This window comes from Rutidosis leptorrhynchoides, chromosome 10 (assembly GCF_046630445.1).
Source record: "Rutidosis leptorrhynchoides isolate AG116_Rl617_1_P2 chromosome 10, CSIRO_AGI_Rlap_v1, whole genome shotgun sequence".
NCBI classification, from domain to species: Eukaryota; Viridiplantae; Streptophyta; class Magnoliopsida; order Asterales; family Asteraceae; genus Rutidosis; species Rutidosis leptorrhynchoides.
The window spans coordinates 339992691-340012912 of record NC_092342.1 but is presented as its reverse complement, the minus strand read 5'-3'; the positions used below and the strand labels follow the sequence as shown (position 1 = coordinate 340012912).

The 20222-nt window shown below is 33.7% G+C and overlaps 1 protein-coding gene across 1 annotated transcript; it reads right to left on the bottom strand.

Annotated features, from left to right (window-relative positions):
- Positions 1–18416: 18416 nt before the first annotated feature.
- LOC139871408 (protein ALP1-like) lies at positions 18417–19598 on the bottom strand. Its single transcript, XM_071859124.1, has one exon. It carries the CDS (start codon positions 19596–19598, stop codon positions 18417–18419), a length of 1182 nt encoding a protein of 393 aa, XP_071715225.1.
- Positions 19599–20222: the final 624 nt, after the last annotated feature.

Here is a 20222-nt window from a genome sequence, read left to right as displayed (position 1 = left end):
CATTAGACATCAAGTAGTTACGACCCCTAGCCGTACCCGCTGCCTTCTCTATCCGCTTAGCATTATCATTACGCAACTCGGGACACTCGGTCTTCTTGTGTCCTTCCTTCCCACAATTGTAACAAGTGAACTTTGTAGTAGAAGATGGTTTGGTGCAATCTCGGGCCATATGCCCCCTTCGCCCACAATTATGACAAGAATAGGGGAAGTCCCCCGAAGCACCTTTCTTCACGCTCCCCACACTCTCGGAGCCCTTCTTAAACTTCTTGCTAGAAAAATTCGATTGGCTAGTAGCTTCAAACTTCTTCTTACCCAAGGTAAGGCTACTTTTCCTCATCACAAGTGCCTCGAACCCTTTCGCCATATTAAACAACTCATCGAAGCTCTTCACCACGTTTACGCTAATCTTTTCTTGATAACTATCATTCAAGGTTCGATAGAAATCTTCTTTCAACATTTTATCATTCCCGACATACTCCGGGCAAAATTGCGTCTTGGACAAGAACACGGATTTGAGAGTGTTCAAGTCCATCGACCCTTGCCTCAAAGTACGTAGCTCGTCCTTAAGTCTTGTAAGATCGGCCGAAGTTCGGTACTCATCGAAGAACTCCGCTCTAAATTCCTCCCAAGTGAAGTCCATACATTGTTCTTCACCATAGAGTTGGATCTTAGCATCCCACCACAATTTCGCGTCACCCCTTAACATGCTACAACCATACCTAGTCTTCTTGTCGGGTGGACACTCACAAGTACGGAAGGCCCCCTCCATATCAGAGATGAATCGGGCACTCTTGAGTGGGTCCCGATCGCCCTCAAAAGTAGGAGGTTGAGCATCCCTAAAGTTCTTGAAGAAAAAGTCACGCCTTCCCCCATTTTCTTCTTGAAGAGCAATCTTAATTTGCTCCTTAACCAAAGCGACGACTTGTTCGTCAATCGTCTCGATAAACATCTTCTTAACATCTTCGCGAAACTCCGCCTTTTGGCGTTGAAAGATGGCCTCAACCTTGGCCGTGAACTCGGGGTCCTCGCTCGTGCCCCCAATATCGGTGTCGTGTCCGTTTCTCATCTTCATTCTATAAAACGGAAAAGATTAAACAACGAAACTAAAGACATGACACATATATACCTATACACCATACCACTCCATCTCGCTCGACAATCGTCGTACATCGCTTGTTTGACACGATTTGCACCTGTAGTAAGGGTAGCTAATCATTACTACGCGAGCACGTCGCGTTAACTCGCTAGTACAACGTTCATTTCGCTCGATGCTTGCTACACAACATGAACAAATAACACATGATTAGTTCACATGAACCTATGTACTAACCAAGTCCCGGTCCGACCCAAAGTCCTACAAGTCCCGCACAATGCACACACAAAAGTCTAAGTCTAGGCGCCTATCTCAAGTCACCTAAATCCCTTAGACCACGCTCTGATACCACTTGAAACAACCCAACCCGTACTCCGTACGATAAATTTTTTTTTTTATATATATATACACATTTATGCGCCAATTAAATATGTAGACCAAATCACAAGTTCCATTAAAACGTACAACCATTTCCAATGTTTACAAAAGGCACAAAGGCCATTAATTAATTTAATACAAGTTTGACCGAATACAATGATAGTTTATAAACCAAACGACCCAACGAGCATGGTTTGGGACTAAACTACCCAAAAGGTGGTCAACTTACAAAAGCTCCTACAAGCACATCGTCAAAGACATCTAGTGTCCAACAATCCCCTTCCCTTTATCCTCACCTGCAACTAAAAAGATAAACAACGCGAGGGGTAAGCTAACGCTTAGTGAATGCAATAATTATACATGATCATATATAATCTACTTACTTGCATACAATTACACAATACCACATACAAGCTAGCAATTCAACAACATGCAATCGATCATGCATAAACTACTACCCACGTTCCACATTAAGCTAGCAACACTAATAGCATATAGTTCACAATATAATATGCTAAGCACAATTCGCACAACCATGGTTAACCAAGTTTACAAGAGAACGGTACATGTAAGTCCGTTGGAGTTCATAACATCCACTAGTGTTACTTATACACCGCGTAATCACTAGTCCCCCGGGTGATGTCTTAAACACCGCGACTAACTCACCCTTACAACAATGTGGCGTCTTAAACACCGCGACGAATCCACACTTCGTTCAATACAATGAGTGGTGTCTTGAACACCGCGACACTTCCACTCTCATGACCTTGTGGTGTCTTAAACACCGCGACAATACCACAAGTCAATCACACAATGAGTAGTGTCTTAAACACCGCGACAATACTACTCGTTACCTAGAATGTGGTGTCTTGAACACCGCGACACTTCCACATTCACACCACACAAATAAATACATTATATACGTTCACGCATAATTATTCCACTCACCTTGACGCAAGGATGATGAATAATCGCTTCCAAACTTCAAAGCCAAGTACCTAATACATTAAGTACCAATTCAATACATAAACTAGTGGAATTAACCACATTACATTTACTTGGGCATTTAATGACTCAATTTCGCATTAAATGACCCAACCACACCACAACCGCCCTCTTAATGGCCAAGACTCGACTTTAATTACCAACATTAGTGCATTGAAGTCTACTAGCCTCAATTGACATCCACCTAGGGTAATTTACACCCATTTTACCCAAACTAGGTCAACTAGCACATTCTTGACCCAAATGACATCTCTTTCAATTCTAACAAGTGTTTAATGCTTACAATATCATTAACACTTTCAAACTCACAATTACAAGACCAAAACCCTAGGTTATGGCCATTAGGGTTTCATTACAACAACCTAACCCAAATTCACCCATTTTACTCCCAAATGGGTCATACAAGCTTCTATTAACCAAAACCCTAGCCATAATCAATTAAAACTCGAAACTTAGAGTTAGAACTTACCGAGACTATCACCACGTAGCTAGAGTCACAAGGAACAACTTTAACACTTGCTCCAAAGATCAACCCTCAATCCTTCCTCTCCCAATCTCACCTTGAATCCAAATGGGTGTTAGAGTTTTGGGAGAGAAATTGAAAGAAAATGAAAAAGGAAAATGAATAAATGAACTAGTGGACCAGATTTAATGCACCCATCTGATCTATACGTCCATTTACTATTTTGCCCCTCAAAATCCTTTAATTTAAATAAAATCCGGGACCTGACCTGCAGGTCTGCCGCGGCGCGGCACTACTCGTCGCGGCGCGACGATGCACTAGGAAAATCATCCTGTTTAAGTTGATTTCTGATCTGGAGTTGCTTTGTGGGCCGCGGCGCGGACCCACTTGTCGCGGCGCGACATTGGGCTGCAACAGGCCCCTTCGACTAGTTAACACAATTCCGAGGTTTCCACAACTATACAACCCAAACGCTCACTCTAATACACGCCTAAACTCCAACCTTAAGTCTCGCACGACCCTTTAAGCGTGTACGGAAAAGCGGGGTGTTACATTGCGGTGCCTCCATTTAGGAATACATATCCAGTTTGAGATTTAGCTTTATGTAGATCGGATAAATAATCTGCATCTGTATAACCAAACAAATCTTGTTTCGAATTGTTAGAATAAAATAATTATAAATCAGTAGTTCCCCGAAGGTATCAAACTATTTGTTTGATCCCATTCCAATGTCTTTTGGTAGGGGCTGAGCTGAACCTTGTCAACAAATTAACTGCAAAAGAAATGTCAGATCTTGTATAATCTATAAGATACATAAGAACCTCAATTGCACTAAAATATAGAACTTCCGATCTGTTAAAATTTTCATGATCTTCGCAGGGATGAAATAGATCAGTGTCAATATTGAGTGATCTAACAACAATGAGTTTGTCTTTAAAAAAAATGTTTTAAAATCTTTTCGGTATAAGTTGTTTGATGTACAAGTAAACCATTAGGCATATGCTCAATTTACAATCCAAGGTAATACTTGATTTTTTCAAGATCTTTCATTTCAAAATAATTCTTTAGAAGTTGAATGATTTCATAGATCTCTTTATTTGTTCATATGATGTTAAGAACATTGACATAAACAACTACGATCTCATATCCGAACATTGTTTTTATAAAACATACGTGCAAAATAAGTTTATATTTATACCCTTTTTTTTATCAAGTAGTCATTTAATCGGTTATACCACATATGTCTCGTTTGTATAAACCCACTTAGAAATCTTTGTGATTTAATGGAATATATTCCCTTGGGTTTTACATTAGATGCTTATGATACCTTAACCCTTTAGGTATATTCATATATATCACTATTAAGTGATCCATACAGATAAGTAGTAACAACATTCATGAGATGCATTTAAATAACTACCAGGTTAATTAAGTATCTAATAAGTAATTGTATCCATTACAGGAGGATAATTTTTCCTCCTAATTCATTTCTGGTCTTTGTGGGAAATATTGAGTTACAAGTCTAGTTTTGCCTTGTAACTTCATTTGCACATTTCTTTTCGGATAAAAATTCATTTGTATCCCATAAGTTTCACATCTTTAAAAGTGATAACGATTGATCCGAAAACTTTTCTTTTATCGAGCGATTCTAATTCAGCTCTTATTGCTCCTTTCCATTGAGCTCAATCATGTCCATTTTGTATATTCAATGACAGATTTTAGTTCCAGATCATCATCTTTATTCATGATGTCATTGTAACATTATATGAAAATATCTCATAGAGATTTTAGTTTCATTTCGGTTCCATAATATTGCATAATTTATCGCAATTTTAGTATTTACATTTATCAATATCCTCTGCAGAAGGAATATTGATTTGTGGTTCTTCTTGAACACTTTCTCTTACCTCATTATCAGCTGATTTTCTTTTTCGAGGATTTTTATCTTCGGAACCAATTGATCTTCCACGTTTGATGCGTGGCAAAGACTCAACAGTGACATTATTGCCAGCTTTTGAAATTTCAGTTCGAGCTGGAGCATTTATCGCTGGTATATATGATTTAGTCACTTTTTTATATCTGTAAATGCATAAAGTAATTAATTTGCAAGTTCTTGCATATGCATTATTTTTGAACTTTCGTTTCACATTCTTTTGTGCGAGTTCAATATACCTTAATTGATGTTCACATCATGAAGCATCATTTTATTTTTTATTTTTATTTCTCCCCCTAATCTAGGGAACAATGTTTTATTAAAATGACAATCAGCAAAACGTGCTGTAAAAACATCACCCATCATGGGTTCAATATATCTTATGATTGAAGATGTTTTATATCCAAAATATATTATCATCTTTCTTTGAAGAACCATTTTATTGTGTTGTGGTGATACAATTGGAACATACACTGCACAACCAATGTTTTAAGGTAGAAAATATTTGGCTCTTGGCCAAAATCAAGTATTAAGTGAAAATATTTACGACTTCCACATGGTATAATGCGAATTAATGTCGCAGCATGTAAATTTACATGTCCACATATAAATATTGAGAGATTTGTACTCATTATCAATTGTCTAGTTATTAGCTGTAAGCGTTTATCTATTGATTCAGCTAAACCAATTTTGTGTATGCACATGAGCAACTGGATGTTCAACAACAATCCCTGTAGATATATAATGATCATTAAATGCTTGAGATGTTAACTCACCAGCATTATCAAGTCTCATCCTTTTAATGGTGTAATTAGAATAATGTATTCTCAATTTAATAATTTGTGCAAGAAACTTTGCAAATGCCATATTACGGCTTGATAACATACAAATATGAGACCATCCGCTAGATGCGTCTATTAGAACCATGAAATATCAAAATGGTTCACATGATGGATGAATTGGTTCATATATCTTACCTTGAATTCTTTCAAGAAACATTTGTGATTCTTTTTCACAATATACTTTTCATTAATCACCATATGTGCTTTCCATTAATCACCATATGTGTTTTTTTTTTTTTTTTTTTTTTTTTATAAATCACCATATGTGTTTTTTTTAATCATATATCCTTTTCACCATATACGCTTTTAATCATATGCGCTGTGTTTTTCACCATATGCGCTTTTAATCATATGCGATTTTCATCATATGCGTTGTGCTTTTCATCATATTCGCTTTTTATCATATGCGCTTATCATATGCGATGCGCTTTTTATCATATGCGCTTTTTTATGTGAATAGTAAATTAATTAATTTCGTTTTACTATTCATATGAATTAATTTAGATTTACTATTTTGTTAATTGAGTAATATATATGTACATCATATACTTGTGACTCCGAAGGCTCAAATGAATTTGACCATATAGTTATACGTTGTACCTTGCATATTAATTTTCAGTAGAAGCTTTAGATGCATATTATTTTCAGTAGAAGCTTTAGATGCACTTTTTTTTTAATCACCAAATACCACAAACACTTTGTTTGCGTTTGTTCATAGTCATCAATGAAAACCATTTTCTTTAATTTTATTTTATACAATAAAATTAACGCATCATTATTCTTTTCAAAAACAATAATCTATTGTTATTGTTCACTTGTGTCATGTTTAACAACAAAAGTCAACAACCTCTGTCTTGTTTGTTGTGGCAACCAAAAATAACCTTTGCTTTTGTTACCGAGAATCCAAGACCAAAAAATAATTAATTTTTAATTAATCTTTTATCAAAATCATAAATGATTTTATTGATCTACGTTGATATGGCCATAAAGAATTGACGGCTGACCTACTTTTGTAAGTGTATTTCGGCTATCATCCCGAAAACGCACAACGACCTTTTTTTTTTTTTTTTTTTATGAACTATTTGTTTCATATCTAGCTTAGGCAATTATTGTGAACATTTGGTCCCTATAAGAGCATTTATTTTTTAGACTTTTAGTTGATTTGTACTTGTCACAATTAGGGATAGCACCCGCGGGTCGTGGATGCGGATCCATTGGATCCATCACCCGTACCCGCGGATTTTTTTTAAGAGACATCCAATTAAACCCTTGTTCGTTGAAACAATTTGACTATATTTTTACTCTCCATTATTAAACGGGCCATTTTGATGCACACTCTTAAAAAAATAATTTGTTTTTTAAGTTTTATTATTCAACCTCCTTTTTTCAACGGTCACGTTTTTAACAAAACATTTGACAAGTTTGGAAAAAAGTTTTTTATTGATTATCATCAAAAGTTTTCTATTGTCACTCTACTGGATGGAATTATGGCATACAACCAAAATTGCAACCCAACACTACATAAGAACAAAAAGGTTGTTTTTAATTAACATATGTATATGTGTTAAACTCGGAATAATAATAACTTATTTTAGAAAATTAACATAAGACATGTTGAAACATTTTTGTCACATTTAGCTCATCAAGTCTAATACTTATCATTGATAGATTTTATCACGTCTAGGAGATGTTTACTTTTTTCTTGTATTAAGTCCTACTTTCATTTACCTTTGTTTGGAAAAAAGTTTTTTTTTTTACTTTGCTTTCTCCCTTTCTGTAAAACTCATTTAAACACTTTCTTTGTTTTTTTTTTTTTTTTTTAAAAAAAAAAACTTCCTTTTTTTTACGTTACCCGTAAATTATAAATATATAAAAAAAACTTTTTGTTTAAATTTTTTTTCTAGTTTTTAAAAGGCCACTTGACCAATTTTTTAATTCTTTCACAACACCTGATATCGTGATCGTGACCTTTCACCAAAGCAAGAGATATTCTTGATAAACTAAACACGGACTCGTGTTTGAAATTGTCGGCCACAAAAAAAAATTCATTTGATAAAAGTATATATTTTTTTTTAGTTATAGAAGGAGACCACTTCATTTTCAATACTTCATTTTTGACAAAAAACTATTCCATTTTGCCATCCCCTTTTTTTTTCTTACTTTAACTTTTAAGATATACTTTTAATAAAAATACAAACTACTTTTTCTTATTTTAACTTTTAAGATTTACTTTTAATAAAAGTACAAACTACTTTTTGTATTTTAACTTTTAAGATTTACTTTTAATAAAAGTACAAACTACTTTTTCTTATTTTAACTTTTAAAATTTACTTTTAATAAAAATACAAACTATTTTTTATTTTAACTTTTAAAATTATAAATTTAAGAATAAACATTAGTATGCATGAAATAAATAATGATTAATTGCATAAGTAATCATAAATGTTAGATAACATATAAAGACCCCGTCGTATTCGTATTGATCGGAATTAATCTCGACCCATGGTACCGTGTTGTCAAATGACGTGTTGCGTACATAAAGTACCGTGTTGTCAAATGACGTGTTGCGTACAATCATGAGGTCTTATTAACATAAATATAAATGTTAGTGAAGTTAATAAGAGTTAGATTACAGAAAATATAATTCAGGTGGTATAACCGACCATATATAACTTAAATAACATAAATATAAATGTTAGTAGTCCAAAATTTGATATATTCGAGTCTGAAAATTATTAATAATTTCATACCTTGATTAGTGATTCGTGATCGTTTGAGATATCTTTTAATTACACTAAGCTTTTCGTGCTGATAACGTGTTATAATTCAGTAGGTTTATAACTACCTTTAATGGTTATAAGAACAAAGAGAGAAAAAGAGAGAAGAAGGAGAGAAGAAATATTGATATTGATATTTCAAGAGAAATGGTACACCTTAAATGGTTACCATACATGTCTATTTATAGTATAAAATATTACTATGCAAGAAATATAATAATAATAAAATTAACATCCAATCTAGATATTTTATAACACAATCTAGATATTTTATAACAGATTGCAATATTTTAACATTTATTTGTTTCACATTTTGATTTAAGTTTCGCAAATATATTTTAATAATTAAGATTACATATAATAAAGTATTTTAATAAATTAAGATTTCAATAATGGGATATTAGTAATATTAATTTTAAATTTACTAATATTTTATTCTTGTTAATTTTTTTCATTGTTACTATTATTTCGTGAGTCGTTAAAATATATAAGGAAAGTTTATGGGACGGAATATGCATATACGTGAAGATAGAGATATTTTACTCCATATATATTGTTTATTATATATGGAATATATGAAATATTTAATATATTGTAATTAAATTTTATTATGGATGTTTTGTAATAAATATCGATATAACTGTGGATATATACGGAATTAGATTTAGTTATAATTATGAAAGATAAATATATTAAAAATTCTATTTACATACAATATAGGCTATATATTAGGAATTGATATCAATCAAAACTTAAAACTTAACAAATCTTATCAATGTCTTATTATTTAATGATGTAGTGACATGTGGCAGAGTACAATGTGGAGCTGACATGTGTCATAATTTAACCAGAAGTTGACACGTAGGATATAAAGCACGCGCTTTATAATAATGTATATATAAATATATGAAATATTTAATATATTGTAATTAAATTTTATTATGGATGTTTTGTAATAAATATCGATATAACTGTGGATATATACGGAATTAGATTTAGTTATAATTATGAAAGATAAATATATTAAAAATTTTATTTACATACAATATAGGCTATATATTAGGAATTGATATCAATCAAAACTTAAAACTTAACAAATCTTATCAATATCTTATTATTTAATGATGTAGTGACATGTGGCAGAGTAAAATGTGGAGCTGACATGTGTCATAATTTAACCAGAAATTGACACGTAGGATATAAAGCACGCGCTTTATAATAATGTGTGTGTATATATATATATATATATATATATATATATATATATATATATATATATATATATATATATATATATATATATATATATATATATATATATATATAGGTTTATATATATTAGGTTTTGAGCCTGTGCGTTGCACGACTACTCAAAATCCGCTTTAAATAAGTCACTTATTTTAATTTTATGACGTTTGATCTACATTTTCAAGCAATTTGTGGTTGCGTTTAAGGGGGTATGTCGACCCAATAGCTTAAGTGTGGTTAATTTGAGCCCTACTCTATTTTCAATAAGTCAAAGTTGTTAAAAAATTACGCATTTCTGGTATGTTAGTATGTTTCGTTGGCAAAACGGGACTATAAAATACATATATGTTTCATATTGCGTGTAGTTGCAACAACAAAAAATTGCTCGAGTTCTATCAGATTTAAGAAATCAGTTGAATATAATTATGTAATGGCATAATTTTACTAATAGGAGTAATACGTTACTATTCCCTCAAAATTAGTATTAAAAACTGTTTGGTAGTTTTTTTTATGATTTTTCTTATGACATGTGTGTATGAACAAATGTCTGTAGTTTTTCTGAAGATTGTAGTAGTATATATAGGAGTAGGGATGAAATAAGAAGTAAATTGTGTAAAATTGGGTTTAGTGAATTTTTTAAATTAAATGGGTACATATGGTAGTTTTAATATTTAAATTGGGTATATATGATATGGGGCATGATCAATGGGGAAGTAACCAATCGGGAGGAAGCGGGGGGAAGCAAATTTTTTTTTTTTCGTTTTTTTGGAATTTTTTTTTCCCGGCATCAAGATCACACGAAAATATGAACATTTAGAAGAGACACTTCGTGATGACTGTTATTATTTAGGCGGGAAAACGATCGACAAAAATAACATTCAAGATAATATTGTTCGTGAAGAATATGAACGTTTTTTTTCCATGTTTTGTGAAGTAAAATTTAGCCCGATTTAGAGTTTAGGGTTTAGGGTTTAGGGTTTGGTGTTTTGGGTTTATACCCAAAACACCAAACCCTAAACCCTAAACCCTAAACTCTAAACCGTTCGTGTTAAAAACTCAATCTAAATCCTAAATCTAAACCCTAAATCTAAAGCCTAAACCCTAAATTTCTAAACCCTAATATCTAAACCATATAAACCCTAATATCTAAACCCTAATATCTAAACCCCAATAGCTAAAACCTCAACATACGCTCGAAAAACACGATAATTGTTATATATTAGTTCTTCGAGCGTTTTTCCGCCAAAATAAAAACATTTATCACAAAGTGTCTCTACTAAATGTTCATATTTTCATCCCATCTATAATGTTCGTGAACAAAGTTTTTTCAAAAACCAAAAAAAAAAGTTTTTGCTTCCCCCCGCTTCCACCCGATTGGTTACTTCCCTCTTGATCCTACCACTATATGATATTATGTTATTTACTTGGGTAAATATGTGATTTTAAAGGTTGATAAGGGTATATATGAATAATTGTGGCATGTGAAAATTACATTTGGCTTAATATGCAATATTTAAGGAGCTAATGACATGTAAGCTAATCAAATCTCTCTTATTGGCGTCAACAGCAATATTTATTGGCGTTAATTTAATGACATGCAATATTTAATCGAGTCAACAGCAAGCGTCAATTTATTGGCGTCTTAATTGTCGCTTAGAGCCTAAATTGAACTTCAGGAAGGTTTAAAATCCATTAAAATTTGATGCTACCATTTTCATGGCGTCTTCAACTTTGTTAACCTACTTATTGATCGAATGTCCTTTCAGAAGCAATCTCTCTATCCTTAGAATATTGAGAGGCTCTACTCTTGCGGTATTTCACTCTGGGTAGAGAAATGACTAGTCTTTATTCTAGAATATGAAAAAGATTGTCTACATCTTACCTCCCTCATATCCCACTTATGTGGGATTGGGTTATGTTGTTGTTGTTGTTGTTGTTGTTGTTGTTGTTATGGTACAGTTGGTGGCGAACTACTTTGGGTCAAAACATTGCTCACAGGGAGAATATGATATTTCACGGACATAACCTGCCTTTGAAAATATGATGCGGCCGAAGTTTTGGTATGTAATCCCACAATTTCCTTATAGCACATTTCAATCTAGTGTAGATATGAGGATATTTCAAATCATGTACATATAACCTCAATGTGATCACTACTATTCTCTTGGGACTTGGCTAAACTCAATTCTTTTTTTTTTTTTTTTTTTTTTTTTTTTTTTTTAGATTTTATCACAATATCTGTTGTTTAGGTAGCACCCAATGCACGTACAACCCCTATGCTTATCATGAGTCAATGTATTCAAGTTAAAGGGGCATAATTTTTGTGCAGAATGTCTTAACATGGAAAGCCTTTTGATTTCAGCCCTAAAACGTACATTTGGTGCTTCTTCTTGATTTGACATTGAATCCAAACATGATCTTCAACATCATCCATTATTGTAGCGACCCCGACAAATCGTCAAGTGACGGCGTCGACTACGTAGGTCCCATTACATGGTCATAAGTCTTTAAGACAACGTTTGACCAAAATATGTCGCATTCATTTCAATGTAAAAGGGTGTTTCAAGTTTACAAAAGAAGTTCGACGGCTAGTTACATTACAAAGTTAAACGTACAATTGAAACCTATGCGACACAATTTAAAAGTAGCCAAAAAGATGCTCCAAATATGCATGTATACTCGACATCCAAGCAAGTAGCAAAAGAGTGCGGAAGCATGTATCACTTAAGCATTCAAAACCTGAGAAAAACATAGAAGAATCTGTCAACGAAAACGTTGGTGAAATCATAGGTTTAGTAAGTAAAATGTATTGGACCACAAGATTCTTTATGAATTGCTTAACCAACATCGTTCACATTCCAAAATAGTATTTGTATCACGAGCACCCAATTATCAAGGCTTAACTGAATCTTCCCTCTGAATTTTTGAATTTAGTGTTAGAACTTACACTATACATTGTTGAAATTATATTTCATTCACTAACGGTAGCGAACCGTCTGAATGAGGGTTTGTTAAACCCGTATGGCCACACAACATAATTACACGCTTACACTTACACCCTGCAAGTGGAACTAATGATAATTGGATTGAGGACTTTTGTTCAAACTCGTATGCATCTTTGTATTCGTATTTGTTCACAATGTAAAAGCATGAAAAGTATATAAGTATGAAATGTATGTGTTTCTCAGCCCACGATGTAAAGAATAAAAGTGATTTAAAAAAAAAAAAGTGGGACTATGATCTCACCTTTGATTGCAAGAGTAAATAAGTACTTCAACAAGTAATGTGCGCAAAGGACAACGCTAGCCTCGACCTAAACAAATAGGTTGTATCAATAACGATAGTCACGAAGGGTCAAAGTTGCTCAATTAGTCCTATGGCTCAACACGACTCGATTATGAAGCATGTGAAGCAAATAGTCAAGTTTCATGCAAGATACATGTATAGAAACAAGTTAGAAAGATTGCATAATCAATTGGTTAAGTTTGACAAAAAGTCAAACTTGGTCGGTCAAAGTCAACGAAAAAGTCAACATGTTCGGGTCGGGTCCCGGACTATTTTTCTATGCTAATTATTCATATATAAGTATATTAGAACAAGTTTCATGTGAATCGGAGGTCGATAGCTAGTCAAACATTTCGCGTGAAATGTGCCAAATGAAGCAGAATCTGGCCAGGCTAATCCGCGCGCCGCGCCACCATCTGGGCAGACGCTTTTCTGTTTTTCACAAGTATGCACGAGCTAAAACCAAATAACCACATCTTATGATCCGCAAACAATTAGAACATGTATCTTATATCATCGGAAAGGTAATTTGACGAGGAAAACACCTAGACACATTTCATCAAGCAATTCAACACTTACAACAACCCAAAACCGCATTAAACGTTCATAATCAAAGTTTCAAGTTCTAAAAATGCATTTCATGATTCGGGCAACCAATTTACATGTATGATATGCCGTTTTGAAGGTAATCAAGCACACATTGCAACCAAACACTTATCAACAACAATTCATAGCATTTGATGCACCAAAAGTTCATATAAAGCTTATCAATTCCTAATCCAAGTTCACAAAATCACTAATCATGTTCTTGAAGTTTTCTTAATCAACCTATACACCAAAACGAAGCTAATGATACTAGTAACACAATTAAAACATGGACTTTAACAATCTAACAACATATGAGCATCCAAAACACAAGATTAAGCAAGCATTTTTCCTATTCAAGCTAGTTACACCAAAAACAACAAATCGAGCATACAAATTACATACACGACATCACAATGAGCCATAGACACTAATTAACAACTTTATAACTCAAAAATCTCAAGAACACATAAAATTAGTGATTTTAGAAAGTTACCCAAATGAGATGAAGTTGGTATCAAATTGAAGAGGATGAAGAGAGGATTCCAAATATGTATTTTGTTTTGATTGAAGTTTGCTAGATCATGAATGGATGATGAATCTTTGTAAGGGAGAATTTAAGAAAAATAGGGAAGTATTAAAGAAAAAGAGAAAATGGAGAGGATAATGAATGGAGGAGGTGGTTTGACCACTTTGACCTAGTCAAAGGTTTGGTCTTTTGACAAGTCTAGTCCCTCTAGTTTGTAATCGGGTGCGGGAATTAACCAAACGAATTATTTTAAGTTACACGAGAGTACGGGAGATGTTATAATCCAATAACGAAAATATTGTAAGAATGTAGCTAATGGAGGATACGAATTGAGATACCGAGGATATAAAATAAAAAAAAAAGACGGCGTTAAAAATAATTTAACGGAAAAACGCGGGATGTTACAATTATTGGCGGTGGTATATGAGGATTAGGACTGCATTAAAAGTAGTGATTCGAATATCATTTGCACAAAATAAATGAGAACCATTTTGAACGAGTTGGTGCACATTTAACTCTTTAAGGTCATACAAAATGTGAATTTGAAGGTATATGCATGTCAAATAGTCATATTTCGAGCAGGGGATGGTCTAGGCAGCGAAAATATTGCAGCAGTTTCATTGGTTGACCACTTCGAATAGGGATAAAAGAGTTTCCTTTATTGCACCTCTTCTCTCCGTTCTTTTGGAAATAAACGGGACTATTTCTTCAAGTAAGAAACAATTAACTTCTTTCATCTTTTATTTTATTTTTATTTTTTTTAACAGCGGTTAGGAGTCACTTACGGGGGACCGAACACGATGTCGGAACCCACTCACGTGATCATTTCCTTGGTCGAATTATTACAGTTCTACTGCCCCTCACGAGGAAACCTGATAATTAGGTTTTTTATTTATTGTGTTTTCACGTTACTGATAATTAGGTTTTTGTGTGTGGGTGATGTTCTACCTTTGCGTAGTCTCGGTCCACAGTGACAGTGGAAGGCTCCGCACCTGAGCCTCGTTAGACTCAGCAGAAGTGGTATCGTGAAGTTTATGACTTTCAAAACGCAATAACACTTCACCGCAAGATTTTTTATTTTTTTTCTATGTTACAGGACACTTTCACCTTAAGACTAAACTTCAACAAAATTGGGTCCTACACCTATAAGTCAATTCTATTATGTATCTATATGCCTAAAACTTTCGTTTTGGATGCGTGCCTTTTAGCATATGCGTAAAAGTGAGGATTTATGATGCGAGATATTAGATTCTTTTGATAAATTATTCAATAAGAATGGCGTGAAAGTCTACTACCCCTCGACGTATGTCACAAGAAAATAAATCGCATTTACTACTTCATCGAAGATTGTATGTTTTTGTATGGAATTAGTCATGCTTTAGTAGTGTTTCTGTCATACTTTAATAGTGTTCTCGTATGGAATCAGTCATGCTTCAGTAGTGTTTCTGTCACAGGGATAATGCTTATAAAGCTTTAACAATTTGAACATGGATGTTGGTAGTATAGGTTTGTGGTACGTGAAACAGATACGTGATCCGATTTCTTTTGCTATACAAATATTTTCATAATATTTTGCCAGAAACTAGATGAATATGTATGAATCCCGTGATTCCTTGTTGAATTGTTTGGATTTCTCTGATGGTTATGGATTGATAGTTGACGAATGGTAACGTGCGTTTACAAATATGTTTTCTAACTTTTGATATGGAAGAAAGTGTTTATAAGCTTTTTAAATTGAACATAAATAGATACGTGATTAAATATCTTTTTTTATAATAAGCTTTGTCAATCATCTTGCAAGAAGCTGGTAAATGTGTATGATACCCATGATACCGTGTTGAATTATTTGGATTTCACTCATGGCTATGGATTAATAGTTGAAGAAAGATAATTTGCATTTGGATTTCACTCGAGCAGGGGATACATATTGCAGCCGTTTCAACGAAATTGGGTTCTACACCTGTAAGTCAATTCTGTTATGTATGGATGTGCCTCTTTCAGCATTTGATTTCACAATAGCTCACTTCTGTACGATCGTATATTTAATAGCCATTGTCCGTTAGCCCGTAGATGATGATGAGCCTTTTTGATAAGAATCTATTATCAGACGAGAATAATATAATTACACAGCATGTTTTATTGATGTATACAAGTCAAGCTATGGTTGTGATACCTGTAATGTCTCAATTTTGATGGGTTGTTTGGTGAACCTAAATTCAATCAAGGTTACACCTTACTTAAATGGATGGCTTAGGGCCATTACCACTCCTATTACACATGCTTTCAAATCAGATCACATGTTTTATGTTTGTATTGGATATGCAACATATATGTGTGACTGACTGACTGATTGTAGTAGTTTTATTTTAGTTGGTAACTAGTAAAGTGGACCGCGCTTCGCGGCGGTGTGCAAAAAAAATTTTGTTTACGATTTCATATAATTACAATGCCATTTCGAAAAATGACTATGAAATTTGTAGTGCAATCGAATTTGCATAACTTTTTTACCATTATTTTAAATTGCATACACAACCGCCGCTTACCACCAGCAAATCGCCAGCCGTCGCACTCTTCCGACACCGCCACCCTTATCTTTTTTTTGTTGTTGTCTAAAACTCCAACTATGTATTAGTTTATATTTTTATTTTATTTTGAACTGGACCAAACTTATTCTATTCTTTTTTCATCAAGATAGCATCAGTCACTTTAAAAAATATTACTATCCAATTAGTATAATTATGTGGTTACAACTAATTTAAGGATTTTATTATAAAAAATTCAGATTGTTATTATTAAAAACAAACCAGTCACAAATTAGGTGTTTCCAAAAAAAAAAAAAAAAAAAAATGTCACAGTAACATTGCTACAGTGATTGCTACAGTACAATAGTGTTTTTTTGCAAAATTGGTTACAACTAATTTAAGGATTTTATTATAAAAAATTCAGATTGTTATTATTAAAAACAAACCAGTCACAAATTAGGTGTTTCCAAAAAAAAAATAAAAAAAAATACCACAGTTACATTGCTACAGTGATTGCTACAGTACAACAGTGTTTATTTGCGAGGTGACGAGATATGATTGGTACCCATTTACACTAATTAGTAAATAGTGTAGTATAGTATAGTATAGTATAATATAATATAATATAATATAATATAATATAATATAATATAATGAGCTTAGAATGCAAAAAAATAAAAAGGAAGATAGAGACAACATCAGGAGCAGCAGCAGCATGAAGTGGTCCCAGAAAATATTCTACTGATTAAAGATGGTTGTACTATGTAACAACCTCTTGTAATTTCCAGCTCTTATTTTATTTTCGTCTAGGGAATAGAAGGATTTAGAACTATGAGTGCTCTATAAAAGAGAGATTGCTGTAATGTGTGAAACTCCGTTTTTGATGAAAATGAATTCTAATGGAGTCAAGCTCTATTTACCTTAAACCTTCATTTTTTTAAAAGGTTTTATGATCTTGGTGGTTTGAAGTGTTTCCTTTATCTTTAATTGTGGTGAATTAACATCCTTTATAGATTAAAGTGGCGGATACTTCAATTTGTTTCCTGTTTTTATTCGTGTTTTTGTTTCTGATATTAAATTAACAAATCTGTCCAGCAAGTCAGTCTATAATCTGTTTACCCTTGATTTTACATCACTTTTTGAAGTAAGTGATTGGTATTGTTTTCAAAGTTGAGAAATTTTAATGATTCTATGCTAAATTTTTCAGTATGGATGACGTTAAAGTTTACTACCCATCAAGGTATGTTACAAAAAATAAATTGCATTTACCACTTCATGCAAGATCATATTTATTCGTGTGGAATTTATCATAATTAGTAATGTTTGTTTCAGAGGGATGACCATGATCCACCTTGGTATTGTGAAAAATTGGCAGTGCACTAAGACCATTTTTAACCCTGCCTGTGACGTCACAGGCAGATTGTTCACTTTTTGGCCAAAAAGTGCAATCTGCCTCTGACGTGGCAGTGTCACCCTCTGACACCAAAATAACCCTGACGCCCCTCCAGTGTCAAATAGGTCCCACCAGTTTTATTTTTATTTTTTCTTTTTTATTTTATTATGCGTACAAATTATATTACATATAATTAAAAAACACATAAAAATTAACCATTACATAAAATTTAACCATTACATAAATTTAACCATTCATGGTGCGAAATGCGGACGGAAGGTTCCAAATATGCTCAACTAGATCATCGGTTAGTTGGTCGTGCACCGTCCTATCTCTTATTTCTCGGATGATAACGTCTTGATCTCATCCTCTATTCGGTATCCGTTCCGGACGATTCTCCATATCTTCGGTAATGAACTCTTCCTCCCAATCACTTAACGCAAATCCTTGATCCTCCAAAATCATATTATGTAATATGATACAACAGTCCATAACTCTCCGCATCTTGTTTACCGACATAGTGCGTGCTGCTAACCTTAAAATATGAAATCGACCTTGAAGAACCCCAAATGCCCTCTCTACATCCTTTCGGACACTAGCTTGAAACCTAGTAAACTTAATCCTTGGATCATCTGTCGGACTCGCAAAACCTTTGACTAGAGTAGCCCAGTCAGGATATATACCGTCAGCTGAGTAATAGCCTTTTGTGTACTGATTACCGTTTACCTCAAATGGTGCTAGTGGAGATGTTCCCTTTTTAAGTTTATCAAAAACATAGGATTGATTCAAAACATTTATATCATTGTTGGAACCCGCCATTCCAAAAAATGCATGCCAAATCCACAAGTCATACGAAGCAACTGCTTCAAGTATAATGGTAGGTTTCTTGTGGTCACCCCTAGTGTATTGTCCCTTCAAAGCAACGGGACAATTCTTCCACTCCCAATGCATACAATCAATACTCCCGAGCATACCCTTAAAACCATGTTTCTCTTCATGCTTACTATATAAACGTTGAACATCGTATGCATTGGGAGATCTCATGTAATGTTCTTTGTATAATGTAATAATACATTTACAAAAGTTATCTAAACAAAGTATTGAGGTTTGCTCACTCATTTTTAAATATTCATCAAACATATCGGCGGCAGTTCCATACGCCAATTGGCGTAGAGCCGAAGTCATTTTTTGCAATATTGTAGAAGTCGGCCGACCGATAGCATCAAAACGTTCCCTAAAAAATCTAAAATGCTCGGGAGTATCATGAGAATCGAAATTAGAAATACCTTGCGATATTCGGAGAAATAGTTCAATCCGCATACGAAAACGCCTTTTAAATTTAAATGGCGAAAACACGGGTGTGTCACTAAAATAATCCTTCCATAAGTTTTCTGCAGCTTCTTCACGATTTCTTGGAATATAAATTCGTGATCTTGGAACACGATCGGATTCGACTTCGTCATCAGCATCTTCTAAATGTTGAATTAGTGCAATAATACGCTCGTCTTCCGAATCGGAATCGAAACTAAGTAAATACGATGCCATGAAAGAAAAATAATTGATGATGAGAGAAAATTGTATGATTTAATTGATAGAATTCAAAGAAAAATAAAGAAAAATTGTGTGTTAAAAGTGTAGAATGGATGGGTTTATATAGATAAAAATAAATAGAATTTAAAAAAAAATGAAAAAAAAATCAAATATAGCCGTTACCCAACGGCTTAAATTTCCAGCCAATCAGAAGCCGCCACGTCCTCCTGACGCTGCCTCACCCACGCGTGAAAAACTTCACTGACGCCCCTCCCGCATCAGCCGTAACGCCCCACTAGGGGCGTCAGGGGGCGTCACCCACTGCCAGCGCGTCTGACGGGACCCCTCTGACGCCGCGTTAAAAATGGTCTAAGTGACTTCTATTTTTCCTACCTGATGGAACTTGATAAAATTTAATTTAGAGAAAATTGGATAAATGGTCCATGTGGTTTACATGAAAAGGGGTAAATGGTCCCTGATGTTCATTTTCGTCGTTCGTGGTCCTTGTGGTTTACACAGCCGGTGTAAATGGTCCCCAATTCTGACGGACGTTTATTTCAACCGTCAAGTGTAATCACGTGCCAAACACGTGATGGGTAAAATCATCCGTTAAAATTATTTGCTTCATTTATTACCTTT